The 24,848-nt window shown below is 40.7% G+C and overlaps 1 protein-coding gene across 3 annotated transcripts in view; it reads right to left on the bottom strand.

Annotated features, from left to right (window-relative positions):
* The window catches only part of Cdin1 (CDAN1 interacting nuclease 1), a 201,085-nt gene that overhangs the window by 92,483 nt on the left and 83,754 nt on the right, over nt 1-24,848 (bottom strand). For all 3 annotated transcript variants that reach the window (XM_051144350.1, XM_051144351.1, XM_051144352.1), the window contains 3 exons: nt 13,561-13,640; nt 13,164-13,213; nt 8,389-8,456 (listed from right to left, as the gene is read on the bottom strand). In XM_051144350.1, coding sequence (XP_051000307.1) covers nt 8,389-8,456; nt 13,164-13,213; nt 13,561-13,640 — 198 coding nt within the window. The remainder of the gene's footprint in view (nt 1-8,388; nt 8,457-13,163; nt 13,214-13,560; nt 13,641-24,848) is intronic.

Below are 24,848 nucleotides of genomic sequence, written 5' to 3'. Positions count from 1 at the left end.
TAGGATCTGACGCTGCTGTTCCTCCTCTCACCACCAGTGTGCTCTCTGCATGTATTTGATGCCCAGAAAGGACAAGTGAATTAATGAAAAGTACATTTAAATAATATTTATGTTTTCTATAAAGCCTATCTAGATGAGTGATCCTTTCTTGCCCCCGCCCCCACCTTCAAATTTATTTAACTCCCTAAGCACAGACAAAGCAGAGGTAGCAAATTTGGCCAGAAGTTTGAGGTTTCTTTTGAAATTCCTGCTGTTATTCCAAATGTCTGGATCTCAGCTCATTGCAGCTGTAGAAGAGAGAAGTGACCCCTTTCCTGCAAAAATTTTTTTTTTCATTACTAGTGTTTTAAGTAATGCGTACCTTATCTGGTCCTTAGACTTGGATAGAATTCCTCCACAAACCAATTCTGTCCTGGGGGATGACGCTATTATTGGGCAGCCATGGTTACATTTCTGCCTCGTATCTGGCTACTGATCTGTGCAGACTTCCCTTTCCTACAGACAACTGTACAACCCACATTCTCCAAGAACCATGCATTTCATGTAGGTTCTTATACTTAAGCTCACTAGTCACTCAGGCTTCTTGACTCTCCTTAGCTGAAACCAGATTTCTGAAATATATGCTGTCTCCTCAAAGAAAAAAGATGAGGAAAAGATAAGAAATTATATTAGGTAAGAGAGGAGAAAAAGTCAGGACAATGGTCTGAAGTAGCACTTTTAGTACACTTGCCCCATCGTTCCTACAAACCTTCGTCAGTGAGCACAGCAGATATGTAGAAAAAAAGTCTTCTGGCTCAAGATGCATGCATAAACCCATATATTTCACAGCTCCTAAGCTTACTAACCGTATGGTTTAAGGTTCTATCATCAAAACAAATATAAGAATATTATCACTTAAAATAAAAGCCCACTTGTTAGCCTTCGTATCCACAAAATGAAGAAGTATTTCACAGAACAGCATTTTTGTGCTAATAAAGTCTTAGGGACAACTAGTCCCACATTCTGGTTTACATATCCTAAAAGAAGCTCAGTTGTCCATAAAGTCCAGGACTTCTCAAATAGCAAAGACAGTAGATGACAGCCCATGTCAACCAAGTCCCATTTTGTCCTCACAGACTCTAAAACAGTCTTAACTTAATCAATAATTAAGCTGGATTGCCTGTGACATGTATGAAGAATGTGTGATTCTCCTCTTCCACCTGTGTGACTGGTAGGTGGCCACATGTCAGACACCATTCAGAGGAGCCAGAGCTTCAGCAATCCCCGTCGCTGCATCTCAAAACCCAACGAAACTGTCCACCGAAGAAATGGATGTTCAGTTTAAAAAACTACCTCTAAATACTATTATTTCAAAGGTACAGAAACAACACAGGACTCTGTTTATTTTTACATCATCGGGCCTGTTCTTAGATGATATTTTAAAGGGGGGATTACACATGCGTAAAGAACATTGTGAACATTTAATTTCTCTGGCCTTTGAATTATCTCCCTAAAATACCCAAAATATCCAAAGCAATTAGCTACTAATTACACAATTGCTTTGCTTAAAATAACGGGTGGAGTTTTAGTGAGAGAACAATACAGATCTGAAGCCAGTGAACAAACGCTTAAGAATCATATTCGAGACTACCCGGAAAGGGTTTTTTCTTTAACCTGTACTGTCTTATTAAAATCTTTAAATTTAAGATATAAAATCATTTCCCAAGAAATTGTATAAAATTCCAGTTTGCAACATCTGAAAATGAGAAGTAACACCCTGAAGTGACCTGTGAATTTGTCAATAGATATAAACAATTAAATAAAATTAAACAAATGATTAAGGAAAAAAAAACCCTCCTTTAAAAACACTGTACACCGTTACTAAATGCAATTAGAAACAACAGCATGTCTCTTCTACTGGAGTATTTCATGTGCTTGGACCACTTTTTCTGAAAAATTTTTTTTTTTTTCAAGACAGAGTTTCTGTGTGGCTCTGTCCTGGACTCACTTTGTAGACCAGGCTGGCATCAAACTCACAGCAATCCACATGTCTCTGTCTCCATGAGTGCAAGGATTAAAGGTTCATGTCACCATACCTGGCACTGAAAACTTAACTCAAAGAGTAGAGCTGGGACCTTTCTTCTCTGTATGTTCCCTGAGAGCAAGTCTCACAGCCTTCTCTGCTGAAGGCACTACTAAGGCTTCAGTAACAGCTGCCATTATAATATGCAAATGGTACCAGGGTACACAAAACACACATGTATTGAGTGGGAAGGCTGTCACACACAGAAATGAACTCTGTACTGAACCTCAAATTTCACTACAGCCATGAGTTTCAACTTCTTCCCCCAAAGCCTTTCATCAAGACACCAATAAGGACTGCAAACTGATGGCTCTGACCTTGTCTTCTGGGGACAATACTAGGGGCAACTGAAGTGCCCTAAATATCGGGAACAAATAGGAGGTCAAGAAGCCAATGCAGTGGGAAGGCTGGGGAGACCTGAGACACACATTTTAACAACAAAGCAAGTCACTGGCAATCCTTTTTGCCTTCGTGCTTCAAAGAAACAGACAAATTAGCACGGAAGATGACTTTATTTATTTATTGCTTTGACTAGATGCCATGCCCACAGAAGGAAAACATTTCACTGGGGCTGGCTTACAGTTCAGAGGTTTAGTCCATTGTCATCATGGAGGGAAGCATGGCAGCGTGCAGGCAGACATGGTGCTGGAGAAGCTGAGAGTTAGTTCTACATCTAGATCAACAGGCAGCAGGAAGGGACTGAGACACACTGGGCCTGGGCTGAGAATCTGAGACCTCAAAGCACATTCCTCCTTCCTCCTTCCCCTCAAAGATACACTTCCTCCAACAAGGACACACCTACTCCAACAAAGCCACACCTCCTAATAGTGCCACTCCCTGTGAGCCCTGCATTCAAACACCTGAGTCTCTGGGGGCCCTTCCTAATCAAGCCACCACAGCAGACAAGTGAGACACCCCAGACAGGCTACTAAGTTGTAACCCAAAGACTCAGCTAGTTCCTCCTTCAAAAACAAGGTGGCCAAGAAAGTCACTAGAGTCTATGCCAACCTCAAAGTTTCTGATGAGTGGTTGAGTGTTAGCCCGTCTCTCCCAGCTCCTTTTTCCTGAACTGGTATCCACGGAGGAATATTCAGTTACGAGCCATAAAAGAGCCCTTACTGAGACAAATGTATGTATGCCTTCATATACAAATCTGCAAACACAGACAGACCACAGAGTCAATTCAGGAGTAATAGTAAATGATTTGACACTAGGTAAACTGTGCTTATGGAGAATAAAGATGGGAACTGCAGCTAATTCACTGCTGAGAGGAACTGTTGCATTTGGCATCCCTGCAGCTATCCTGCCTGGCATTGCTATCCCATGCTGTAATTCTGCTGGGCAGACAGGAACTGCTGTTCCTCAACCACCCAGCTCTAAGTGGACACTGGCCCCAGAGCAGCTGGCCCCCGTGTGTGTGTGTGTGTGTGTGTGTGTGTGTGTGTGTGTGTGTGTGTGTGTGTGTGTGTGTTTGAGGTGGCAGGACAACTTCTTTCTGGAATTACAAGTCTAAAAAACAAACAAACTAGCACCTGCCAGTGACCACTCTGCTTCTGGAGAATGAAGGCAGTATTGAAAAGTACAGATCACAAGAACAGAAGGGAGGGACAGGTGGCACTGCTTTGTCTTCTGAAGTCCAGGCACACCAGAAGCAATGTTCTCTCCTTGGGAGTTGCCTGGTCCGTATTAGAACCACTCAGTCCTTTGGGTGCACCAGTGGGATAGTTTGTTTGGATTTCCACCACCTAGGACCAAATGGTTTCCATAGACTGTTAGTGTCCAGGAAGGCACATGACAAACAGGTGTGCTGTCTAACCACAGCAACGGCCAGGGGTGGGTTGGGGGCCTGGGGCAAGCAAGAACAGCATTACCTTTCTTTGGTAGCTCAGAGAGTCTGTATGTTGGAGCAGCAGCGGGCTGTCTACGGTTCCTCTCTCTTAGGGAAGTGTACACAAGCATATTCAAGGACATTCTCTTTTCACTGCAATGTCTTCCGGTAGGGGGTGGAGCTCCAATGCCCTATGTCCCTAATAGTGCATTCGTGCCACTTAAAAAACCTGTCTTCTGATAGACTGGCATTTAAGTGGTTGATTCCTTTATGGGGTAAAAAAAATCTAAGCATCTCTGCTCCCCACAGCGTACATAATGACATTTTATTTCTAGTCTCTTATCACTGCTAACATCTGCATGTACACAACCTGAATGCTCTACGTGTCACCTGTTCCTGCTGCCTGTTACTCACCTGAAGTCATAGTCCCCTGTGTGTCACACCAAGACCACTGCCCCAGCACAGCATGCTTATTTCAAGGTGGAGAAGAAAACAGCAGGAACAGATGAACAAAGATCCTAATTTCTTTCGGCAAGGGACATCCTTCACCAAGCCCATTTGGCTTTACACATTATACCCTCTTGGAGTCCCAGAGAGTAATATACAGATGCTAGAGACACGGCCTCGTAAAATATGCTGGTTTGTCCTAACATGGGGGGAAGGAGTGAGGCAGGGGTAAAGTAAGTACCTCTCAGGTGTCACTCAAAGTAATTGTTAGTGTCTACTAACAGGGTAACATTCGCTGGGAAGAATGAAGTATCTCCAGAGCCATCCTTATTAAGCCAAACTTAACAAGAGTTTTCACCCAACAGTGGCTGTTGGAGTCACTAATGAAAGTCCCCCTGACCTGGAGACATGCCAGCCCATGCTGATGAGTAGTTTATCTTCTGTCTCCAGGATGTAGCTTTCCTGGAGGTGCAAACTGTCTCATAGTCTCCTCACTGTCGCCATTTCGTCCCCATACTCCTCTGCTTTCTGTCCAAGCATCTCAAAAGCCCCCATAAAAGCTAAAACCAACTCCTCCCCTCCAAATAGGGAAAAGATGAAGAGAAGAGAAAGCATTGCAAAGCATGCTCTCCCAGATCACTTAGAGGCAACAGGGAGGATCCCAATGCTTCCGGGTCAATTCCAAGTTGAAAGAGAGTTCTCCCTGCAACTGAGCTGGTATGTGGGTGCCAGGTCCTGAGAGTAAATGCCAAGTACTCATTGTTTCTTCTAACTGAACGACCTGTGGAAAGATCTGCTGATACAGACCGAGATCTATAGTAAGGTTTTCTGTAAGTTTTCATACTTGAGCCAACTTTTTAAAAGCATTTTTAAATCCTTCACAGTGTCTTCCCATGATAAGCACTTAAACAACTGGTGATCTCAATGATGAGAGTTAACCTGGTGAGTCAAAGCAGCCATCCTGGAAGTCCAGGAGAAATTCTGGTGAATGGAAGCCGAGGATGCACAAATTTCTATATACTGCAACTTCAGTTAAAAACAAACAAACAAAAACCCAAACAAACAAATTTAGGAGGCAGCAGCATTTTTTAACCTCTAAAATTTAGTTGTCAGTTTTTTAGTATAAAAATAGTATGCACATACCCCTATTTGGTATTAGTACAAAAAAAAAAAAAAATAGCAGATGGAATCCTCAATAGTAAAGAACATACACTACTCTTGCAAAGAACCTCAGTTGTATTTCTAGCACCCACATGGGGCAGCTCACAACCACCTGTACTTCCAACTCCAGGTGACCTAAAGCCTTTGTCCTCTGTGGACATCTGCACCCATGTGTACATACCTTCACATGTACACATAATTACAAAGTAATTAAAATGCAAAGTGAAAATCCACAAATACTTTTAAACAATCACAAGTACATTTACTTCTGCTGAGAAGATAGTAACTGGCTATGTGCTACATATGGTACCCTAGACACACAGACAGACAGACAGACAGACAGACACACCCTGGAACAGGGACCCATGCTCCATAAACAGGCCTTAACAAATGCAGGTCCCATTCTTACAAGAATACTTAGCTCATTTGCTAACCTGTGGTATAATTATCACCTTTTAGTTGGAAAAATTAAAATTATTTATTCATCCTTGAACTGTCTTAATTCAAATACTTATTTGGCTAATATAAAACAGGTGGGTTTTTAAAAACAGAATAAATATGTATGAGCAAGTGTCTACTATCATTAATCAAGACACACACACACACACACACACACACACACACACACACACACACACACACACACACACACACACAGTCCTAGGGTGCCTCGCAAGTCCTATGGCCTTGAAACTACTCAGCAAATAGCTACAAAGCAGGAAAACTCAAAACAGAATTACAGCTGGAAGACAATGGTACGTAGTTTCCTGTTGGTGAGAGTTAGAGTTCGGAGAAAATACAATGGGTAGAAATTCTACAACGGAATAAAATATTTCAAAGGAAGTCACAAGCTCTAAATTATAAGGAATTAATATTTAAACAATATGCAACAAGAAAAGCTGTTTTATAAAAGTAGTCTAGATTAGAAGTAGAAGGAGGGACAGATGGAGGGAGAAAGAGAAATTACTTCTGCCTATTAAGGAATCAAAATAAGGCAAATGTTTACAATGTCTGCAGCAGCATGCAAAGAACAGACACGCAAAGCAGAAAGAATATGGTTGGATTAGTGATCTATTTATATACTATTTTCCTATTCTGCCTTTTAAATGATCATCTGTTTAAATTTGCTTGGCATAATACTTTTCACCTTATTAATCACTAAGGATGTCTTTCTAAAGTAAAAGTACAATAATTCCAAAACAATATTACATACAATATTTAGATTTTCATGTTTTGAACCATAAATAAGCATGCGTTAACTTAGGGAGACATTAAGATACTTAGCATGCAGAGAATAAATTAACAATCTGATGAGGAAATACTCCAAGCAGAGTTGAATTTATTGTATGGATTTATTTAAGCTTACGACTGTTCAGTTATTTTTAATATTAGCGAGGTGTTTTCTTAGAGTATTGTCAGGTACAGAAAGGGACGGCCTCCTAAGACTCACAAAGCTAACAGAACTTAAAAGGCTCAGCAAGTTGCTAGATCCATAAAGCCATTCCTGCAGCTTACAAAAAGAGTGGACAACTGCCTGAAAGAGGAGCCTCCCTCTGCTGGAGCTGACTGTATGTTGTACATATGTTGAACAGTTCTATGCTCTAGCATAGAACGTTCTAGATTGCAGTGGGGTGATCGTTTCTGTGATACAGCAGTCCCTGAGCCACACATGCCTGTTAGTAACTCCAGTAAACTCGCTGGATCACTGGTTCAAGCATGACTTAGGTGGAACCCTTTCTTTGGTGTGTCACTGTGACTTAACTTGTGTGATCAATGTTTGTTCAAGTCACACAAGGTAATGTCACACTACAAAACTGGTGCTCAAACAAGGACTACCAGAATCTCTGGTGAGTTTGGGGGAGGGCAGTTACACAGTCTCTGCAATGGGGACTCCTACAGTATCTGTCCTCTATTTTGTATAGTGTGACATACTTCCTTGATGAATAGGGTCTATGGGATGCTTCCTAAATGGCCAGTGAACTCAACAATACATTGCAATTCCTGAAAGTAGCACATACAGACCAGGATCATATGCAGGCTGCTATCTGACCTTTGCTCTGGACTATAAAACATGCAACTGAGTCTGAATTGTTTACCTAGAAGCCTGCCCATGGAAGAGAGGAATTACAATGAGAAAAGACACAGTGGAAAAATAGAAGATGTACTGGTTTGCACACGGCAGGATATGAGAGAAAAAAGTAGAACTTAGGACAAGCCTTTCCTGGGACCGAAACAGATACAACAGAGAAGAAAAATTAACGCTTCGTTGGGTGCCTTATGACTGCCATGCCCCATTATTACATGGATGTTGTTATAATGATGAAGAGATGTTAAAAGGAATAATACTGTACAGTAAAATTCTCTACTGGGTCATGTATGAATAAAGACAGGGGAATTTTAGAAAAGTCTTAGTAAATCTATGATATAATTAATACTTGGAATGAAAACAATAAAAGCTTGATATTTTGCTTTTCAATAGCAGGACTTTCCTTTATGAGGAGATGAACATACCTAGCATGAATTTTTCTAAGTATTCTCTTCAATATATAAAGCATTTTATAGACAATATCTCTGTGTCTTTCTCTCATAAGGCTTAGATTATGGTTAATATCTCATGACACCAAAAGTAATTCTCCAACAGATATTAAAGCATTTTTCAGCCACTTATTCTATAAAATATTAATTGTAAGCCTGTGCATGTGCTGTCTATATAGGGGATGGGGCAAGACAGCTTCTGCTCAGGTCTAAATCAATAAAAGACAAGACACGGAGCATCAGTCATCCTCCTCTATCCCTTCAGTAGATGGTATCCACAGGTGGAAGACTTACAAACCTCATCTTTAAGTACCCATAATGACACTACAAGTCAGAGGACTTGAGCATCACTTACCTAGGAAGGAAAGGTTTTTCTTCAGGAGCAAGTCTCTCAGCAGGACTTCATGCTCATAGCCAATAGCACTAGACATTTCAGTTAAGGAGGCAACACACACAGTAGGGCTTAGCTATCAGGAACATTCTAATACCAAGTCTACGTGTTGCAATGAAATGAAGAATTATAGTAATTATATACAAGGCTTCCTACCAAGATTACCCCTTTGAGGAAGAAAATTTCTATATGTCTTCTTCTCTCATTTAAGTAAGTCAGCAGAGTTTTCTATAATACTTAAATTGTGTGGCAAACGAAAATTTATAAATCCCTGTGATTTTAATTTCTCTTAAAAAGAGGGAGTCACTTAAAATATACATTAATTTGTGTTAAAAGAAAAATCCTTCAGTTCTGCTTAGTACATGTTCACTGAATGTTCAGTAAGTATGAGAAGGAACAGTAACTGCCCAGTCTTTGCCCTAACAGTCTCCAATCTTCCAGTCCTAGAAACCTGTGGCATCTACTTCCCAGTCTGTCATCAGCCCTTGCTTCACTTACAGGGGTACAAAGGCTGCCGCTGTGTGTGTGTGTGTGTGCGCGCGCGCGCACAGCGTGTGTGCATTATATTTTAAAGCATACAAATACACATGAACAGGTGTACAGAAACATGGAAATTGTTCCAGTGCTTTTATGGCAAGCATAATATCAAGTGATTTAAGTATGTTATCTATTTTTACAAGTATAAAAAGCCTTGTTCTGCAGACAAGAAAAGAGAATCAGAGAAGACACTGAACAAAGGTAGTTAATGTGAGGGACAGGCAAGGATGAGGGGTTGGGCTGCAGTACAGTGTCTTCCTAGGACTCTTGACAACCTGGGATCCATCTCTAGAAATGAAGATCAAACAAGCAAACAAACAAGGCTGGAATGAGCTCTCTCCAAGGCCTGTGTGTGACCACACATCTTTTCCAAAGGCATCTGAAGTATATAATACTTGCTAATAGTCAAAGGTTCCTGGGGACCACAGAAGCCTTTACACCAAATACTGAGATCTTGCTTGAATTTTCATAGCAACTCCAAGAGTACATAACCTCAGTCCCATTTTCTCAGTTATGTAAAGCAAGGCTCAGAAATGCTGAGGACTGTACTCAAGGTCCTATGACTCATAAATAATGAAGCCAGTGGCAATACTTTGAAACTTGCTCTCTTTTCTGAAGGAAATAGACTATACTAAATCTCAAAAAGTGTTACACTTTGCTCCTTCAGTTCTATGGCAAGCCTTTAGGAGAAACAGTCAGGATTACCTCCCTCATTGCCCACCACACCCAACCCCATACCATCCTCATGGGTGCAGCACTCCTCGATTTCCAGAGAGGGCTGCTCTGACCATGTATTATAAGAATTCAACTTAAATGAGAGGTAACTTATACATCATTAGTTTAAAAAAAATCATAAGAACTATTATGCTCTTTATTGATGGGTTACAGGTGAGTATCATTTAAGTTCAAGAAATAAAGTCAAACTTTGTCCATGATCAAAACAAGGCCAACACCATCATTTTTGCCACTGCCCTGTTTCTTTCCCTCTTCTAATGCACATGAGTGCACTTAATTATTTTTAAGTAGAAATAAAATAAGGGAAACAAAAAATGTTCCACAACAGAATTTCATACAGTTTCTGGGTTCACTGAAGACATTTAATGGATAAGTCTCCATGGCATCTCATTAGCAGGGTATCCCACATTTTCGAACTAAATTATTTACTTCTTTCCACATAAATGTGCTCTCACTTTTATTGTTGTAAATTATTTACATCTAAAATGTTGAATCATGAAACTGAGGTTACTGATGGTACAGAAATGAAACCCACAGCCCTGAGGCTTCCTGCGTCATCATCTACCCTTGCTTCTCTATTCAGACGTTTGTCTAACAGCTGTGGCCTCGAGTCCCACTTTGGAAGGCTGAAGTGACTGCTTTTTCATGGAGTTTGCTTGGTAGATATGAGAGGTATAGGCAGAATGTATGGGTGAGAAGATATTCTATACAAATGAGTGAATGAATGGATGAAAACATACAAACATACAGTCGGCACCAAAATAAAACAAAGCACCTTGACAATGCATCTTCTTTACCACTATGGTGGCCATTTTGTCATTTTGGTGAGTGATCGGTTTACTTTATTCTCTGTGCATGAATACCTACATGTAACATTTTCATAAGGCAGTAAGGAGGTTTTACATCTATTCCATTTACCAAACGTGTGCTTTCTTTGTGAGAACTGATGTACTTTAGTGAGGGTAAGCAAGGCAAACAAACATTACCAAATTATCAGGACCATACAGAAAAGCATTTCTCACTTACAAAGAAAACCAATAATTTCATCCAGTGGGAAATAAAATAATCCCTGTTGATTAATCTAGGGGACATCTTTGCAGGCTTATTTACAGTATCGCAAACTGACACCTTCTCAATGCAAAGACACACTCAATGTCTCCACAAACTCTCTGGCCTGTTTTATTTTGCATAGTTACAGCAATCACTGATTTTAAATGTTGAAAAGGTACACTTCTTGATTATGCTTTGTTTGATGTAGACATAAAACTGCAAGGTCTAGAAAATAAAGCTTATAAAAGCAGTAATTTTTCCTGGTCATAAACATAATGGAACTGCAAAAGTTAGAATCTCGTCAGTGAACACAGTTTACGTACATACATCATTGTATTTATCAATAGAAATTATATAGTACATTAAATCCTCCTGAGAATACACAGCCAAAAGAGAACGTGAATGATGGCAAAAAATATATGTATGTAAAGAAGGAAAGTTTCCAGACAGAATTAATAATGCTCCATAAGCAGAAACACTTAGACATTGTCTATAAGGATACCTATTATTGATGTATGGTAGTGACCATGGGGCAAAATTTGTAAATAACCTCACAAGCCATTTTCTTCGCCAGCAATACAGCAATCTAGTTTCCCGTAAGCATCCCAACTATTACTGAAAAATAGCCTCCTGGCATTTACAAAGCAGTTGACTTCATGCTTTAGTCCATGCATATATAATTAGAGAGTTATATTTAAAATCAATATGCAATCCTTCAAAAGACATTATGCTTTTAAAACCTTAACTTTAAATTGATTTTTAACTATTTTATGTGCTTTGAAATTAGCATGTAACTCAGCCCTAGACACTCTGGTGGTGTCAGTTGTTATATAAATGTGCTGAAGTTTATCACTGACGCAATGTGAGGTTGGCACTCCTACAACTTTTAACACTATCATTAACTCCATACTGAAAAGAGAAGCACAGCTACAGTTTAGTCTAATAAAAAAAAGCCAGGTTTTGGCAATACCATGGTTTGCTTCATTTTAGATAGGGGAGCAGATCAGAGAATGCATATGTAAAACGCTACATGCTAGTCGCTCAATATTGTTGCAAGAGGGCTGTATTCAAAGATTATACCAAACCTTAACTATGTTTATAGGAAAGACAGTATTTTTCTTCTCAAAAACTTTGAGCTGGGTGTGGCCAGGCACACTGGCAATCCCAACACAAAGGAGAAGGAGGCAGGAGGATAAGGCCAACCTGGAAAGCATAGAAAAACCACGCTTCAAAATGTTTTTCTAACTGACCCTAAGCTTTTATTAAACCAGGATGGAAATAATATACACATGTACGAACATATATGTGCACATACAGATATACACATACACATGCATGTGCATATGTGACTAGGCATACCCACACATACGTGCATGTGTGGATATGCACACACATATATGTGCACAAGTGGACATGCGGATATGCATACACATAACCACATATATGTGCACATGTGGATATGCGCATGCGTGCGTACATACATACACACACACACACACACACACACACACACACACACACACACACTCAGCTTATACGAGAATCCAACAAAAACAGACTGGTGATCACTGAGTCACACTGGCCCCTGTGCTGTCGCTGCTAATAAAATCTAGCCCAAGAAGGCGAAGTCGTTAAATGACCACCAAAAATTATGGACATTGCTTAAGTAAGTACTCTTTTTCTCTGAAATGTTATCAAAATTCTCACTCTCGTGGCAGTTCATTTAGTATCATCTTTGCTTTACTAAAAACATTGCTATTCACTCAGCCTTATTTTAAGAAGTAAACATTAACTCCTTAGGAATCTCAATAGCTTTAATAAGAAATGACTGGACATCTGCTTTCACAGCCTTAAAGTGGGCCCCAAGGGAAAAATTAGCATGGTTTCTCTAAAAATGTTTATTAGGGATCTAAAGGACAGTGCAGATGCCATCAGTATTCAGGCCAGGAGAGCCACTGCCCTTTAAAATGTGCTGGCCTCTGGTGGCATTTTAATAACGTCATCCTTTCACTCCAGGATCAAAATTTATTCTAGAGCACTCAACTGAATTTGGCTCATTTTAAATGGAACTTTGTTATATTTAGAAAAATGGCCATTGGGATGGTTAGATACATTCCAAGACAGTATGTTACCTGCCTAATGACTCTGCACCTTTAAACTCATTGAAAGCCAAGCAGTCTGAAATAAGCATGCGGATGAGCATCTGCTGAACTGACATCTTCCTGTGGCCTAGCTGATCTTTCCTAAGCGGCAGAAAAGAACGGGCTGTAGTGACCCTTCAGTTGATTGAATGTAAAATAAGAGTATGAAATGTGTTTTGTGAAGCAGAACTTTATGCCAGGTTAAAGCTAGACACATCTCCTCCACCGAGCCTAAGCTCGTCAATTGTGCACCTAAAATTTTATGGGGAAGGATACTGTTTGATGCAGTCCACCAGCGGTCCATAACAGCAGTCATTCACAATGCACTGTGGACAAATAAGAGAGGTGTTATAGGCTGGAGTGACTACAATCCCCACCACAGTAAACATTCCAAAAGCACTCATTACTACCCCCACAACCGCCACCCCAAAGAAAGCTATGCAGATTTAATCACAGAAAACAAAACAAAACAAAAAAAATGCATGCTTTTTATTTACTATAAAAGCAAGCTATTAAAAAGTAAAATGTTCTTCTCTAAAATATTGCATTGCCATTTATGGTGTGCCCTGACCTCAGTGATAGTTTATGATGACAGTAATTAAATGAGGTTTAAAATCCTCTCCTTGGCTAGGCAGATAACAGCATCGCCACTGAGAACAGCTGTGATTAATACCTGATAGACCTGGTTTGCTAGAACTCCATCTGGAATCTGAGAAGGGTCCCGTAGCATACTATTTATAACAGACTTGGAGGCTGTAGAAGGAAAGAGATGAACCATTAGCAGACAGTCAACACACTTTTAATATGACACAAGAAGTGACGGATACCTATGTACACACAGATCGAGAAAAGAAAGGCAGTACTGATAGCCATCATTTGCCCGAGATTTTCATCTAAGGGAAGCTTTTAATTAGACCATTTTTGCCAAGTATTTGTAAGCTACATTGCCAGATTTGACAGTGCCCTGATTTTTTCCAAGGTAAATTAATAAGTGTAGACCTAAAGCATATGTCTATTTGCAGACATATCAGCTTTGGAAAAGCCAACTTTGGGGAAAGAAAAACACAACAGAAATAGCCAGAAAAGATTTAACCGTTACAGGTAGAGAGCTTATTCCCAAGCACCTGTGTGCGTGCAGCTTAGCTAAGGCAGCATGGAGCTATAGGCTTCAGAAATGCCAAGAAAACCATCTTTCAATACTAAATCTGTCCAAAACAATCCCCATCAACTGCCGCCAGTTGTTATGTCCATCTCACCAGTGAGGAATACAGGTAAGACTGGCTGATAACTGTGGGACTCTGAAGTGAGAAAAAAAGGCATGCAGGGTGTGTTTGTGTGTGTGTGTGTACATCATTGTCTTCTTGTATACACTATTTCCAGGACCCCTGACAGAGACTATATTTTATAGATATTCACTCTCTTTATAAGAAACACTACAATATTTGTATATAATGCACCCCACAATCTAACATGTATTCTGGTTGTAATATAACCCAATACAAATGGCATGCAAATAATTGTTATACTGTCTTTAGTAAATAAGAAGTCTGTACATGTGGAATACAGATATAATTTTCGCCCATGCCTTTCCCATTGGTAGCTAGGAGAGTCCTATGTGTAGAACTTATGAATACAGAGGTTCCACCATGGTTGTTTAGGAGGACAGAGTGGATAGGAAGTAGATACATTTTATGTGTAAATAAATATTCAACCCCAAATATGTCTTACCACCTGAATATTAGGCTGAAATCCACAGCAGAAGAAAGGCAGAATGGAAAGCATCAAGAGAAGGATTTATATGAGGTGAAAGCTCCTGGTGGAAATCAATCCTGTCAAAAACTTCCTAGGTAACCAACCTCAAATATTTAGCAAAATGGCTTAGGGAATGGCCCATGCAGTGAGTGTTTGAATGCCTCCTGTACAACTATCTAGTTAAGAAAGTGAGTAAAGGTCAGAGCTACGTGCCCATTTTAAGCTTAGGTTTTATTATCATGTTCTTTGTGGCCTTGGGATACGGATAGATATAAGTTTGTAAACACCGTGGAAAGAAATAAGAAGATGGCATCTTTTGTGTAGAATTGACTCTTAAAAAAATAATTTTAATTATTGCCTATTCTAGTAACATGACTGTATGCTGACAGCATCACCAATGTAACAGAAATTTGTAAGTTTGCACTACATGGAGAGAGCCCATATGGGATCCCTAAAGAGCATCACCCAGCTACTTATCCAGTCCTCTCTTACAACCAGTGCTAAAAACTAGCAAGCAGTGTGGCCCCCTGCACTCAGTGACTTCATCTGTAGGAAGCGATGCCGTTTGCGTTGAGTACTCTGAAGACTTCTCATGGGAGTCTCCTGAGAAAACAGCTGTCACATCTTTTTGTTCAAGCTCAAGTAGTAGTCTAAACCAAATAAGACTTACACACTCACTGTGTTTCATAAACTTGGGCTGTACTCAATTATTTTTGACAGAAATTACCATGGATAAGTGGTATGGTTACTGAGACTATGAGAAGGCAACCCATCACCTTACTTAGGAACAGATGACATGAGGACAGGACTAGGGAGACAATCATGTGCCTGGTGAACCTGCCCACTTTCCCTAGCATAATTCTAAAAGCTAGCCAGATGGTGGAGATCAAAGCAGTTATTCATGTGTGTGGTCGCCTTCTCGGAGGACATTTCCTTTGGTCTGCCACTCATTTGCAGATGGTAATGGCACACACACCCTTCTATGTTACCCAGGGAAACCGCAGCCCTTTTCTGTGTACACCTGGTCATGACGTACAAAGGTGGTGCAATGCAAACTCATGCCCACGTGAAGAAAACATTATTTATAGCCAAGTGTGACCCAAAGTGCTGGCCACTGGAAAATCACTGACCTCTAAACAAATTACACACAAATCCATTGTTCAAATAATTTTAGAAAGCTCTTTTTCAATAAGAGAGTCAATGCCCCAAGATCTGAGAAAAGTAGGTCATTTATTTTGAGGGGGAAAAAAGAAAAATGTCAAGTAAGAAAGTAATGGTTTTAGTTTCATCATAATATAAACCTTTAAATGGTGCTTCTCAGATTTGGTACTATTGTTATAAGCTTTTAAAAAACATAATTTGAGGGTTGGGGAGACGACTGAGTGGTTAAAGTCCCTGCCATGCAAGTCTAAGGGCCAGAGTTCGAATCCAGTGTAGGTATGATACCCTTCTTGTACAGAGCTCAGAAGGGACTGCAGAGTAAAATGGTGGTGAGTTCTAGGTTTGATTAAGAGCTCCCATGGAAAAGGCTAAAGAACAATTGAGGATGACCTATCTACAGCATCAACATCGGGCTTTCACATGCATGCATACACTCAAATACAACACACACAGACACACTTGAAAATAGAAGAATCCACTTGAATATGTTGAAGAGAATATTACTCAAAACAAAAAGAATTAGTTGTTTTTAATAAAACTGTAAAAGCTGCAAAATGAGGTATACTAATTGGGGCTGGGTATTCCAACCCCTAAACCTACAGTTCAGGGTACACAGTGAAAGAGGAGGGTAGAAAGATTGTAAGAGTTAGATAAACAGAGTGACAGCTGTGCAAAAGGGCCTTTAGCCATGACATCTCAGCAATATGGCTGCCGAAAGAAGACCTACATAATAGCCACACAGTCCACACGAACCAGTGGAAATTCACAAGCCCCACCCCTGCATGAAGAGATACAGGCAGCCAATGACTGCTGAGTGAGAAAGAACACCCCTAAGAGGTGTTCTAATTTCTAGTAGTTGGCCCTAAACACATGCACATAGGAGCAGCACTAACTGGGCACAGTGAGGGCCTCCAGCTTTTGAGGCCATGGAGACAGAGGGCCCATTCTTCCCTGTGAGGCTTGTACTACATAGGTGATTTCTCCTTTCTCCAAGGAAGGTACAAAATAAGAATTCAAGTCACTTGGAGCCATTGCCACATGAACAGTAGAAGGCAGGTGCTGGATAAAGCATGTCCAAAGACATGCAGCAATGTTCCAACTGAGGCAAAATGCTCAAGACTGTGATGTGCTCATTATGTAATGCCTCTAACATAAGAAACTTACAAAGCCAGAACAACAAATGCCCAACCATGAAGCTGCTATATGTTTTGATTCATGTATCTGTCCTATGTTTACTTCATGTACTTTAGCATTACTGTGGGTAAAGTCTTTTCTGCTACTTACAATCGGATTGCTCACTACTTTCTTAATTTACATCTTTCTCCTTATTCTCTTCATCTACTCATTTGTTTTATTCATTCTTCTTTTATCAAGTTATTCCTTTGAAACCAACATGTTCTGTATCTACTCCTTTGGACATCCTCTCAAAAAAGGTTTTAGGCCAAGTGGCCAATCTTTGCCATTTCTATATGTAAGGAAAGAAGATGGCAACATTAGGCTTCTCCACCAGTTCTGAGAGTTGAACTAATCTCTAAGAATACAGATAGGGATTCACAGCACAGCTTGATCGTTTACCTATTAAACAGATAACAATAGGTTCACACCTGGGTACAGGAGCTCCTCATCCTTGGGTTCTTGCCTAGATTTACAGTATCAGGTATGTGTTCCCTCCCGTGGAGCAGGGATCAATACAAGATAAAGTTGTTGGCTAGCCCTGTAACTTCATGCCCCATGAGCTTCTTGTTATCCCAGGCTGATCATTAACCTCACCTGCATTGGATAAGACCCTTGGTAACCTGGGACTAAAGAAGCTGGGCACCAGGGAGGACACTTCCTGGTCAGTACCAACTCGACTCTTCCATGTCCTGTGACCAATACAATTGTTTTCTCTTATGGTGCTCCATATTCACACACACACCCCCAACACACACGTGTGGGAGAGAGAGGAAGAGGGGGAATAGAGATTTCTTTGCTTAATCACAACCAGTTGCTTTACATTTTAGAGGAAAGTAGAGTCAGGGAGGAAAGTGCTCTACAACTGAGATATATCCTAGTACTTTCCACTTTTTCTAAGAGTTGATTCTCAATTTAGTTTTTATCAACCCCTTGTCAATTGTTTTTCAGCTTCTCGAATCCTCTTGTCCATTCCCTTAGTTTGGGCTTTCTGCAGTGAACATTATCATAAATTTGGACCCAAATTCACCAATGTGCTAACTTCTTCCTAGTTTTCTTTTCTTTCCCTGAGAGGCCATGACACAAGGGTGCAAATGCTCCCCTAGGAACCTAAATTTTGTTCTAGTCCTTCTCCTTCTTCTTTTGACTTAAGCTATATGCAAGTGTTCAGTTCTAGCTTTGGTGAACTTTAGTTATACGATCTTTGAAGAGAGCAAAATGGACATACAGGTCAGATGTGAAGGTTAAATAAAATAACACCATAAAGCACTTCCACTGACTGAGACCTGGCCTTTTGTAGTGCTTACATGCTAGCTCTAGTGCTGTTATGCTGTGGCCTGCCTTCCATGAGCTCCCACCACTGCACTGTCAGCAAGCACAGTATTACTGTCTACCCTGGAGCGAGTCAAGAAAAAGAAAAACTTAATAGGCTCTACATGAAGTCAAGAGTGTTATCCTAAAGTAGACAGCACCACAGCCATAGACACAGCCAACTGAATATGCCCAAAAAACAAGGGCTGGCAATGCCAGGCTAGCCTTTAAGTCAGACACACTGATATATAAAGAGATGCACAATCTCTCTCACACACACTTTTGTGGCCAAATGCACAGGTCACTATCAAATCTGTTCCCAGGGGAAGAACTTGTATTTGTGTGTATGTTTAGGGGAAGTGTTCTCAATGGGGCTGGGCACGTTAACATAAAATTTGTCCACAGCCATGTAGCAAAGGATTTTTCTTTCTAGCTAAGGGCTTGTATGTGATCCAATAAGGCACACACCTCATATTCACACTGATAATGCTTGCTTCCTTTGATGTCATGCTAAATAACTAGACAGCCACCAGATTCTAATGCAAGTAAGTGGATGAACTGGTTATGCTCTGAAAACTCCCGCAAGTCACAGCTTTGCTCAATTTCACCCAAGCAAAGCCCATCCATCTAGTTGGGATCCCCAATCTAAGACCAGAGGTTTATGCATGGTGGATGAATCAACATAGCCTGACAAAAGAAAAGATGAGTGACATAGGGACAAAGGGAGAAAGAGGAAGCGACTATTTGGAAGACAAGTTCATGGACACTTGAAGCTGTGGTGATAAAACCTATTTGGCTAACCCTGGAGAACAGCTACGCTATGACTCCTAAGATGCACCAGGGATTTCTCCCTTGTGTAAGGCTACCATCAGAGGCTGAGCTCCATGGCAAGAAAGCCTAAATACCAGCCAGTGTTTCATCTTTTCTTCAAAAGTTGGTTTGGACATCAAGGCTAAATAGATCTCCAGCTATATCTCCATAGGCATCAACCTGCCAGTGTCTCACCTGGAAAACTGTAATTTTGTCAATGGCCTGAGAAGCCACTCACCTTTACAGTGGGGCTGGCTTCAAAGTTGCAGGGTTTAACCCATCAATTTCCTTACTATGTACAAGAGATGCCTAAACTCCTCCAGGACAAACTCAAATCTGTCCTCTGCATAGCAAGCAATCAAGTAAGAAATTTAAGTGTTGTGGAATAGGGAGACATCTCTAAAGAATGACTGATCCTAATGATCGGTATCTTGTCTCTGGCAAATTGCAGCTTCAGGACCACTGTATACCATCAACTGGACTCCACCAAACATGCCAATGGCTATTCCTTAAACGTCTGGCTAAGCCATGATTTAACATAGTTTCTCCCCTAGCTCCCTCACAGAGCCTCCAAGTGTGTGTGTGTGTGTGTGTGTGTGTGTGTGTGTGTGTGTGTGTGTGTGTGTGTGTGTGTGTATAAAATCTTTCCCTTGGCCGAAACTTTAAAACTCAGTTCAATTCTTACCTCTTTTTTTCAAGCCATTCTTGTTTTTATAACCTGCATGTCTTCTTCATGTCCTAGACTGGAAAGGATTCCTATTGTCCACCAGTCTTTTGGCAATTGCTTAATTACTATTTTATCATCTGTTTAAAAGAGATTGATCAGAGTGCTACAGTTTAAAATCATGCCACACATAAAAAAATTAAAAGAAAAAGGAAATTTTAGACTAATGTAGTTGCTCCTGTCTTTAAATATCTGAGGTCACATGATATGTTCTAACAGTCTCAACTTAAAATTTCAAATCACCTAAAAGAAAAATCACTGTAAGTCTGTGACGAGGAACAGCAAGCGCCCCTGAGCCCAAGTTCATCTTCTCTCCCTCCCTTAAGCTGCTTTTGTCAAGTTGCCACAGCAATAAGAAAAATAACTAAGACAGGGGTTTTATACATAGGAAGAATTAGTATTATCCTAAGTCCTTGGAAGATAAGATAGTCAAGTTTATTGCTATTCGTGAAGCCAAAAGTTTTCAGATTGTTAAGCTTAGCGTTATGTAGGTCTAAATTCCTGAATTGGATGTTTAATTTATTCCCCCTTTTAAAACTTAAAATGTTTTAAATTTTTGGCAACTTCATACATGCATACAATGTGTTCTAACTACTTTTTCCTCCTACACTCTCATATCTATCCCCACCCCCGAGGCCTCTGTCTTAGATTCATGACTTTTAGTTTTGGTAAGTGACCCATCCCTTTGGCCACTGTGTGGCCCACCTTCACTGGAGACCCAGTGGGGTACAGACGTGAAAGGAATGAGTTTACTTCTGAGATGTAGCAACAGCAAACAGTTCAACAGAGAGGGGTACGGCCTCCCTGGGTCGTTCCTTCATGTCTGACTGTCCATGATTTAATCTTGTGCAGACCCAGTGCAGGCATCTACAGCTGCTGAGAGTTTGTGATTGTCATGACTGTGTCCTGCTCAGAAGTTGGAACTTGGTAGCTCTTCTCTTTATCTTCTGGCTTTATTCTTTCTCTGTTTTCAGTGTTCCCCTCTTTCTCAGTGTTCCCCAAGCCTTAGCAGGGTAGTATAAATGTCTTATTTGGGGCTGAGCCTCCATCAGTCTGTCATTTATTCCCAGAGTCCTTCTACTCAGCAGCATCCACTAGAGACAAGCTTCTCTGATTAAGGCTGAGAGCCGACTCTGTCAATATGTATACATATAAATATTTACAACGCAATGACTTTATGTCAACTTTGCTAAATGATAGTCAGTTACCCCATAGGGCCTATGATTTCCCATGTTATGTGTTTTTTAGTTTGATCTGTCTGTCTGTCTATTTTTGAGCACCAAGTGTGCAGTACCAGGCATGCATTCCTTGCGGTGGAATGGGCTTCAGAGAGCGGTTGGTTACCCACAGACCAATAATGCCACTATTACATAAGTAGGCACGTTTTAAAAAATAATTTCCCACAAATTTCTTCCAAGGGGAGATATTTTTAATGCATATATTTTTATTTATTATAATTTATTCATGTTACATGCAGATTGTTATCCCCTTGCTCTTATCTTCCCGTTCGCTCCCTCCCTCCCTCTTCTGCCCTATTCCCCTCCCCTAGACTTCTGATGGCAGGGGCCTTCCTACCCCACTGTTTGGCCATAGCCTATCAGGTCTCATTAGGATAGCCTGCATCCCCTTCCTCTGTGTGCCTGCCAGGCCGTCTTGACTAGGCATGTCTTGCTTGACGGGTTGATGTCATAGTTCGTAGGATTCACAGCTGGGTAAGATCACTGACATCTTCCTCTCCTCCCCCCAGCTTCCACAGCATCTTCTAGGATGATGAATAGAATCCTGACTTATTAAATCTGATCTATGAACTAACGCCCATCTCCCCACCTTTTAAATTTTTGAGACAGGGTTTCAGGTTTCAGGCTGGTCTAGAACTCAATATGTACCTCACATTGGCCTTGAACTTGCAGTGATCCTCCTGTCTCATCCTTCCAAGTGTTGAGATCACATGCACGATCAACCATGCCCAGCGAAGTAAATGTTTCTTAACTATGTATGTTTTAAAGCTACATTTGTTTATTTAGTGGGGGTGGGGCATGCAAACTATAATTTGCCTATAGAGGTCAGAGGGCAACTTCTGGGAATGAGTTTTTTCCCCTCCACCATGTGGGTCATATGGATCAGACATAAGGATCAGATTCAGGTTATTAGGCTTGGTGGCAAACTTCTTTCCAGACTTTCAAAAATAATCTAAGAATAATGTTATAATAATTTTTCTTAATTGTTCTATTCAGCCATATCACTTAGACAATTTTTTAAAAATTAAGATTATATTTTAATTACATTTTCCCCTTCCGTTTCCTCCCTCCAAATCCTCCTATATCCCCCTCCCTGTTCTCCTCTAAATTTATGGCCTCTTTTCTATCAATTGTTATTGCATGCGTATATATTCCTAAATATAACCTGTTGAGTCCACGTGTTACTTATATGTATATTTTCATGTACAACTATAATGCCACAGATGTGTGCATCTGTTTATGCAACACCACTATGGAAAAGATAAGACTCCCATGATTGACAAAGGAATTGTTTGTATCAGAGTACTTGGCATGAAGTATTTCTCTCATGTGCTCTGTACAAGATAACAGCTCAATCGTTGGCTGAATGGATGAATGAATAAACACACTGCCAAATGAAAGGCTGCTAAAAAAAAATCCAGTTCTGTTTGTATTCCCTATCATTGGCATGATTGTTTATAGGCAAGTACATTTGTCTTCACCTGTGGTTTTTCTTATTAAGAATTAATGGGTTTAAAAATTCATTTAGGAGAAAAAGAATAAGAAGCAATATAATACAATGCATCTTAGAAAAGTGTTGACAACATCTAAGCATGTGTACCCACAAAAAGGGAGTGTTTACCTCTGATATAAACACATAAATAACTTTACTAGCACTGTAATATAACTTTTGTAACAGTTATCTTTTCATAAGTATTAAATGTGTGTGTGTGTGTGTGTGTGTATGTGTGTCAAAATAATCTATCTCTTAAAGTAGACTTATAAATTGCCATGTTGAAATGGAAATGAAGCTGGTTAGATAACTCAAGAAGTACCAGTGTTTCCCGCCAAGCCCACCACTTGAGAGTGATGCCTGGGACTCACACAGTGAAAGTAGAGAACCAGCTCCTGAAAGCTGTCTTCTTACATCCCCTTATGCTCATGTACACACACACATGCGCACATACATACACTGAATGTAGAGAGACGATCTAAGTGCAAATGACAAAGATATCAAGAAATATTGTGTGGTGTCATGCACATATGTCAAAAAGTCATATGCTATGCCTCAGTTTCTAAAATTTCAGAAACTTTGGCATCACACTTGTACCATGTCAGCGGAATGTTCACTCAGGGATGTGAGGCACTTCAACTTTCTATTTCCCTGTGCATGCTCAAATGTATGTGGGCGCCTGTACATGTACATACTTGTATCTGTGGAGGCCTGAGACAACCTTGGGCCTTGCTTGGAATCCATTTCCCTTGTGTTTTGAGATGAAGTCTCTCCCTGGAGCTCATTAACTAGGCTAGTGTGGCTGCTCAGCAGACCCCAAGGATCTGCCTTCCTCCATCACTACCATGCTGCCCTTTTACATTGGTTCTGGGGACTGAGCTTAGGTCCCATGCCTGCACAACAAGCAGTTTCCTAACTGTGCCACAAATTTCCACTTCTAAAGAAAAACAATGAACACCAGCATTTACTTCTACAGTACGCCAGGCACTACTCTAACTATGCCACCTAGGGCCAGGGTGCAGCTCAGGGGTGGAGTACCTGTATAGCATGTACAGTGCCTGGGTTGCACCACCAGCACCACAGGAAAACTTCACTTGTATTAATTGATTGAAATTTTTATGATGTTCTGATAAGGAGCTATTGTTACCTTCCCAATGAGGAAACTGGGGCATGTGGAGTTTGCATAATCTGCCAATGTCTCCCTCCTACTTAGTGATGGGGATATGACTTGGTTGATTTGAGCTGTGGGTTCTTTGACTATTTAGTTCCATATCTGAAGCCACCTGAAGCTTTCTGGATCAAGGTATCCTTTCTGATTTGTAGCCTTGGCTGTCCTGGACTCGCTTTGTAGACCAGGCTGGCCTTCAGATCATAGAGATCTGCCTGCCTCTACCCTCCCGCGCGCCACTCGAGCAGCTAATGCATTCTTTCTTTTAGAACACCACCTAAGGCTTCCTGCAAGGTACTCTGCGCTGTGGACAGAGAAGGCACAAGGCCACATGGAGGTGCTAGACTTTCTCATCGCTTCTTTTGGGGCCCAGATTGAGAATGGAGACACAAGTAAAGACCCAGTCCAAAGTCCAAGAAGAAAATTCAGGATAGAATACCTGACAAAGCTAGGTGTGGAGGTTCAAACCTGTGATTCCAGAATTTAGGGGGCGAAACAGAAGGACTCTTTCAAGTGTGAGACTAGCTCGGCCTCCATAGTTAGACCCAGGACAACCTGGCCTGCAGTGTCAGACCCTGTCTTTAAGAATAAATCCAAAGCAAACAGTAACAGAAAACCTGACAAGATCATGAGTGTCTTATAGTCTACAGAGGAGAGAATGGGTTCTCCTAAATGTGACCCAACAGTGGCTGCTGACATGACCAAGTCTGAGCTATTCAGTGAGGGAGGGCAGGTCTCTCTCGACACGTGACGATTCCCAGAAGCCCCTGTCCCCTCTTCTAGCCCACTTATTATATCGACTAGGTTACTATTTGCTGGAGAAGACCCACACCACATCATGGGGTCTGTTACAACGTTCAACCAGAGAGAAGCTAATTCTAACTCATTAAAAGTGCTGCCCAGGATTAGACAGATTCACAGAAAGACAGAGTGCACAGGCAAGAACTAGTACATCTTCCTGGAAGACTCCCTCATCCAATGGGAAAAGAAGCACCTAAATTTCTTATCCTAAATTTTACAAGAGGTAGAGATAGGAAGTCTGGGGAGAACATTAAAGGCAGCTAAAGAACATGGAGATCGACCTACTCTTGGCGCATAGAAAGGAGCACTTCCTGGGAGCCAAGCCCACGTG

The sequence above is a fragment of the Acomys russatus genome, chromosome 4 (genome assembly GCF_903995435.1).
Source record: "Acomys russatus chromosome 4, mAcoRus1.1, whole genome shotgun sequence".
Taxonomy (NCBI): domain Eukaryota; kingdom Metazoa; phylum Chordata; class Mammalia; order Rodentia; family Muridae; genus Acomys; species Acomys russatus.
Note: the sequence above shows the minus strand (reverse complement) of the source record. Positions and strands in the feature narration are given on the sequence as shown.